This window comes from Camelina sativa, chromosome 20 (assembly GCF_030686135.1).
Source record: "Camelina sativa cultivar CO46 ecotype springtype chromosome 20, ASM3068613v1".
In the NCBI taxonomy this organism is placed as follows: domain Eukaryota; kingdom Viridiplantae; phylum Streptophyta; class Magnoliopsida; order Brassicales; family Brassicaceae; genus Camelina; species Camelina sativa.
The window spans coordinates 17866024-17871705 of NC_141899.1; the positions used below are offsets into that span (position 1 = coordinate 17866024).

At 39.5% G+C, this 5682-nt stretch overlaps 2 protein-coding genes and 1 pseudogene across 5 annotated transcripts; 1 reads left to right on the forward strand and 2 right to left on the reverse strand.

The window, feature by feature from the left end:
* Window positions 1–6: 6 nt before the first annotated feature.
* LOC147919106 (protein DUF642 L-GALACTONO-1,4-LACTONE-RESPONSIVE GENE 2 pseudogene) lies at window positions 7–691 on the forward strand (annotated as a pseudogene). The gene has a single exon (XR_015594139.1). The product of XR_015594139.1 is annotated as a protein DUF642 L-GALACTONO-1,4-LACTONE-RESPONSIVE GENE 2 pseudogene (transcript).
* Window positions 692–1211: 520 nt separating this feature from the next.
* On the reverse strand, window positions 1212–3214 carry LOC147919107 (B3 domain-containing protein At5g25470-like). 2 transcript variants are annotated; one of them, XM_087506530.1, is made up of 6 exons: window positions 3069–3214; window positions 2877–2951; window positions 2660–2788; window positions 1958–2309; window positions 1729–1865; window positions 1212–1606 (listed from the first exon to the last, which is right to left on the reverse strand). In XM_087506530.1, exons 3-6 carry the CDS (start codon window positions 2759–2761, stop codon window positions 1343–1345), a joined length of 855 nt encoding a protein of 284 aa, XP_087362656.1. In that variant the 5' UTR covers window positions 2762–2788; window positions 2877–2951; window positions 3069–3214; the 3' UTR covers window positions 1212–1342. The 2 variants fall into 2 exon arrangements, with proteins under 2 accessions (XP_087362656.1, XP_087362657.1); XM_087506531.1 differs by having other exon boundaries at window positions 3107–3213.
* Window positions 3215–3335: 121 nt separating this feature from the next.
* Window positions 3336–5453, reverse strand: LOC147919108 (tRNA (cytosine(38)-C(5))-methyltransferase 2-like). Of its 2 annotated transcripts, none has more exons than XM_087506533.1 (8): window positions 5308–5453; window positions 5087–5197; window positions 4834–4927; window positions 4636–4746; window positions 4397–4519; window positions 4070–4234; window positions 3841–3962; window positions 3336–3740 (listed from the first exon to the last, which is right to left on the reverse strand). In XM_087506533.1, exons 1-4 carry the CDS (start codon window positions 5386–5388, stop codon window positions 4733–4735), a joined length of 300 nt encoding a protein of 99 aa, XP_087362659.1. In that variant the 5' UTR covers window positions 5389–5453; the 3' UTR covers window positions 3336–3740; window positions 3841–3962; window positions 4070–4234; window positions 4397–4519; window positions 4636–4732. The 2 variants fall into 2 exon arrangements, with proteins under 2 accessions (XP_087362659.1, XP_087362658.1); XM_087506532.1 differs by having other exon boundaries at window positions 4636–4754.
* Window positions 5454–5682: the final 229 nt, after the last annotated feature.

Here is a 5682-nt window from a genome sequence, read left to right on the forward strand (position 1 = left end):
CGCGACAACAGGAGTTTTAATCCCACCATTCATAGAAGACGACCACTCTCCTTTACCCGGTTGGATGGTCGAGTCTCTCAAAGCAGTCAAGTACGTAGATGTAGAACACTTCTCAGTCCCACAAGGTCGCCGAGCCATTGAGCTTGTAGCGGGCAAAGAGAGCGCCATCGCTCAAATCGTTCGGACTGTCATTGGGAAGACTTACGTGCTTTCTTTCGCTGTTGGAGACGCCAACAACGCTTGCAAAGGATCCATGGTTGTAGAGGCTTTTGCAGGTAAAGAGACACTTAAGGTCCCTTACGAGTCGCGTGGCACAGGAGGGTTCAAACGAGCTTCTATCCGGTTTGTGGCGGTTTCGAACCGATCTAGGGTTATGTTTTACAGCACTTTCTATTCTATGAGAAGCGATGATTTCTCGTCATTGTGCGGGCCTGTCATCGACGATGTCAAGCTTATAAGCGTTCGTAAACCATAGATGAATTACAAATCCTAATACAAAAGATGCAGCGTGTGGGCTTTTTATTTTTACTTAAAAATTTGTATTTGGTGTGTTTTCTATAGGCAGATGGGGGCCTTGCTTATATTGTATTTTCTTGTATGAGAAGGCAAAAGAAACGTTGCCGTTACTTATCTTTATGTATGTAGGCCTTTTAAAATTTTTATATGGAGAGTTCGTTACAAACTTAACAAATGTGTGTATGCATATCTGATTAATTTACTAGTACATAAAAATCTTATTTCCAATAAAAGAGCATTCTAAGTTGGATGATGTCTAAGTGACAATTGCTTAATTCGATGATGTCAGATAGGTAACGAGGTCAGCATCATTAGTTGATTTGTGTTTTTCTTAGTTAAGTTGACAAGCAAGATGACTTCTAAGTTCTATCAACACTCATTGAGAAAGACTTGTAATGTCGCCATTGAAGCATAAGGACTAAGGAGCACTTGATCTTCGAGTCTACTGGTCTTTTTTTCTTTTCCCCAAGCAACAAGCAAAAAAATACCCTGCTTTGGTAACTTAACCGACATAGTACCTAGTGCCACCCACCACCAGAGAACGGAGAGTCGGGAACATCACATATTCAAGCACGAGATGGGGAGGGGACTAAATGATCATGGGCCTCCACTCTCCAAAGAAATAACGAAATAAACATTAGGAGAAACTTATCCCAATAAGGCGATAAGTATCCTCCAAATTGCACCAAAGCAACAGAAGAAGAACATATATAGCACGTAAAAGTTCGTTAAACCAACATAAGGGTCACTCACATTCATTACAATAAGTTTGGTAAACAGTAATGTTTAGAAACCTAATTCATAACAAAAGACACTAGAGAGGGACTCATCTCATATTTTCATTGAAGAAATGCACTCTGACAGCTGTAACGAGACCTCCCGAGCGTTCAAGTTCACAAACCACAGAGTCTCCGGCTTTCAGATTGTACTTTCGACATAGACCCACCCAGCCATTGAAACAAACCGATTTACCACTGGCATAGAATTTAGTAAGGCCATTTATTTTATCGTTGGGAAGAAGGTAACTCATGGTAGATTCATGGGGACCAAACTTCAAGCCATACTTCTGAATCACCGTTTTGGGCACATACTAGTTGCATCACAGAACATGGGAAATAGAGAGAAAAGACAAGTCTTAGCTGTGAAGGCAACAGATATAAACTAGTAATTTAATGAATCAAACAGACTCTTGAAGCACCTATCTATTATTACCAGAACGTCAATCTTTTTGGACAGCGTTTTCACAAAGTAGGGGTTCTCGGGGTTCAGAAGGTATCGCTCAGGGTTTTCGATAGCAGCACAACCCTCTTTCGCTCGGCAATTGGTGCCTCCATTTGCTGAGAATTCCACTAAAACAGAAACAGAAAAGAATCAAACTTTGGCATTAGAGAGAAAACAAAACAAATAGTACTGAGTTTGAAGATCTGAATGGGGCCTTTACCAGAAGCAGAGGCAGAGGCAGTGGTTGTATCCTTGTAAGAATTCGAGGGATTAGAATGAAGCGGCTCAGTTTCGGGTTCAACTCCAAGAGGTACGTCCATGATCTCATCACCATTATTCTTAAAGATTTGCACTTCAAGAAGCATCGTGTCATCGTGTCTGAAGAACAAGTTATCATTCGGACCTAAATGGTTGTCATCCACAAACTCATCCCAGTCTTCTTTTATCATATACAGAACGTCCTTCTCTCGCTCAAGCCATAGTTGCCAGGAATTTCCCCAACGAACACTAATCACAACACTGTGCTCAAATGCCCCAGACGTGCTTCCCACAAACTTATCCGGAATAATCCTCTTCATAATAAACCCATAGATCAGAACATTTGACAACAACAACAACAAAACAGTACTGGCATTAGAAAGAGGAAACATGAGACTAAAAGCTATAACAAAAGGTACCCATATGAAGAGATACAACAGGCCAATAAGTAAGAAGAAAGTTCACAAATTATAGACAAAGCAGAACAAGAAGCCATAAAAAATCTCCCCAAAAGCTTCTTGAAAGATATAAAGATCTGAGCTTTTTCGAACAACAGCAACAACAAACAGATAATACTACAGTATCTGGTAATAACAGGTGTACAAAATCAAAGAAACTCCATTTCTCGAAAGATTAGAGAGGAGGATAGTAATATTGGGCTTACCATGGATTTAGATTTCCAGCTTTGTCCTGAAGACAGAGACTTCCAAAAGCAAGGCTTGCTCACATTTGCTTGTATCTTAGCAGTAACACCCAAAGGCAACATTTTCTTCTCTTCGAAGCTGGATTGATTCTGAAATTAGGGTTTGTAAGATGGCTTTGCATGTGTAGTCAAATCAGAAACGACATTAGGTTGACGAAAAGAAAAGAAAAAAACAAACCTTTAATGTGTAATTTGGACTTTCTTACTTCACTTCTTCGATCGTCTCTTTCGATTGCTATAAACCCTAAAGTGACTGGTCAGAGACAGAGCAGAACGAAAAAAGAAGCAAACTTGTTCGGTCAAGGGGGGAAATTTCTTAATAGGTCAGAACAAAATAAAGAAAAAATAAGCGTAAAAAGCAAGTAATTACGTTAAAAGTAACGTCGCCGGAGCGTGAACTGAACGCACCGTCACAGTCGAAGGAAGCTTTACTCTCGCTGCGACTGCTCTTCTTCCTCAAATCTCTCTGCTTTAAAGAAGTGAGAGTGAGAGAGAGAGAGGAAGGACTCACAAAACCTGCCAAATCTACTGTCACTTTGACTCGTACGGATATTGTTGTGTCAAACATTATTACTGGGCCTGACCTCAGACCCATGGAGAAACTGGTCCATCTTAGTCTTGAACACTCATCGGTGTGTTTACTCTTAGTTAAGGTGACATTAGTCTAAACTTACCAGCACAGTATTCGACATCTTAAACATACAAGGTTTATTAAACAAACATAAATGTCACATTTAGCATTACAACAGTTGAGTTGGTTGAGATATTGTTACTAGCGAGGACTAGTCTTGTCTTCATTGACGAAATGCACTCTAATAGCCGAAACCAGACCACCTGACCGTTCAATTTCGCAAACCACAGAGTCTCCGATATGCAGGTTATGCTTCCGACATAAATTCGACCACCCACTGAAACACTGATGCCCGTTATAGAGCCTTAGAATGCCTTCCACTTTTTTGCCCCCGGGGAGAAGGTAGTTAATGGTGGAATAAAGAGGACCAAACTTCAAGTCATACCTATGAACCGCAGGTCGGCTCACATACTACTTCCACATACAATGGGAAACAAGGAACAAAAACAAGGCTTAGCTTTAAAGGGAAACAAAAAAAAAAAACTAACAATGTAAACACTGCTATTATTACCAGAACGTCATTCCGTTTTGTCACCGCTTTCACAAAGTAAGGGTTTTCGGGATTCAAGAGGTATTGCTCAGGATTTGTGACATGACGACCTTTTCTTCCTCGGTCATTTGTTCCTCCACTTTCTGAGAATTCCGCCAAAAACAGAATGAAACTTTGGCATAGATAACAAATAATAGTTTTGAGTTTGAGGAGTATTAAGATTTGATTATTTCCATCTAAATAGCCTTACCAGCAGCAGAAGCAGAAGCAGAAGCAGAAGCAGAGGCAGTGGCTGTCTCCTTGTGAGAACTTTGGGACTTAGCATGAAGCGGTTCAGTTTCAGGTTCAACTTCAAGAGGTCCATCGATGATCTCTATCCAAGTTGAGACTTAAATGGCAGAGGCTTTCGTTTGGCCTACAAAGTAACCAGAAAAATCAAACGATTTCAAAGTTTATACACCTTCATAATCAGCATATACTTGTACATTCACAGAGAAGTAAAAAAAAAAAAAAACAGTTTTGGGTACACAGATATGCAACAAATGTACTACGAATTCACAAGGTAAAGAGAATGTACCAGACAAAAATAGCGTGGCCTTGAATACGGAACACCAAACTGCAACGGACTCAAAATAAACTCTTGTGTGACATAATCTAATTTTGTTAGTGTATCGATCATTTCCATATGGGTATCCGAAGTCTGCACCAACAAAACACCACCCAATAAGCAAAAAATGTCTCGAATTCACAGAAAATAACTGACAACAAGTACAAATGATTGTTAACTCCAGCGGGGAAGCAAAAGCAAAAACAAACCTCAAACCCAACAACATTCTCTACAAATAACATCTGTGGAGGCTTAGTTGTATGTGGTATAAGCTCAAGAATCCTGAGAAACGAAAATGCCCGAGCATCACCAGAGTGTTTCTGAAGGCCTAACCACAAAAACTGTTTAGTATCCTCCAACACATCCCCCCAAAGATAAGCAAGTAACAACAGAGAGAAAAATATCACCTTGTCGAGTATAAGGTTGACACGGAGGAGAAAGAAGCCAAGCATCTGCATTATACTTATCTAAATCATCAGCAGTGAGGCTTTGAATATTTCCCTATGAAACAAAGAACCCAAGTCATGGCCTAAGTCACACAACTAGCATCCTCAATAATTTGCAAATGTAACAATGCCTTCCATCAACCAAACTAGTTAAGAAAATCTCAAAATCAAAATCAAAATCAAATTGTGTAGACGAACTTAACAAAGAAGGAACCTGATAGGGACGGTGTTTGAAATTATGCTGATAAACATCATTAGCAGAATCATTGATCTCAAAAGCTTCTACTACTTCTGCGACTACGCCCGACGCCGTCAAAGAGTATCTCTAAGAGCAAAACGACATATTAATTAGGGTTTTGGAAACAGAGTAGACTACACACTACACCATAAACAAAATATCAAGAATTAGTGGTGCAGGGAGAGGAGATTTTTTACCATCCCACCGATTCCACTGTAGAACTCGAGAACTCGCCATGGCTTCTTCTCATCGATTCTCGGCAAGCCTAGTTCCGCCATTGCTTCTTCTTCTTCTTCTCTGCTTAATTTTTGGAGTTTTTTTTTTTTTTTCCCTTAATTCGTTTGGGTAAAAATTAAAACATTTTATTTTATTGTTCGGTTTACTAGTAGAGAACCATACCAATCTTGTTCGGTTTACTAATAGAACCATGTTTTAAAAAAAAAATTGTCGTTTTCCTTTTAACATAAGAAAGGTCCGACGATTCAGCCTAGATCATTGTTAATTTGTCATGTAGATTATTTTAGCCCCGTGAAAGATTAATTAGACATATACAGCAAAATAAACTACAACAT

What these genes read in the sequence shown, in the direction of transcription:
- LOC147919107 (XM_087506530.1), bottom strand. Translation starts at nt 2,761, where the DNA reads ATGTTGCCTTTGGGTGTTACTGCTAAGATACAAGCAAATGTGAGCAAG. An exon ending in GCTGGAAATCTAAATCCATG is followed by an intron (nt 2,310 to 2,659) that starts GTAAGCCCAATA and finishes TTTATTATGAAG; the next exon opens with AGGATTATTCCGGATAAGTT. An exon ending in CCAAAAAGATTGACGTTCTG is followed by an intron (nt 1,607 to 1,728) that starts GTAATAATAGAT and finishes TGATGCAACTAG; the next exon opens with TATGTGCCCAAAACGGTGAT.
- LOC147919108 (XM_087506532.1), bottom strand. Translation starts at nt 5,388, where the DNA reads ATGGCGGAACTAGGCTTGCCGAGAATCGATGAGAAGAAGCCATGGCGA. An exon ending in AGAATGTTGTTGGGTTTGAG is followed by an intron (nt 4,520 to 4,635) that starts GTTTGTTTTTGC and finishes TTGTTGGTGCAG; the next exon opens with ACTTCGGATACCCATATGGA. An exon ending in GGCCACGCTATTTTTGTCTG is followed by an intron (nt 4,235 to 4,396) that starts GTACATTCTCTT and finishes GTTACTTTGTAG; the next exon opens with GCCAAACGAAAGCCTCTGCC.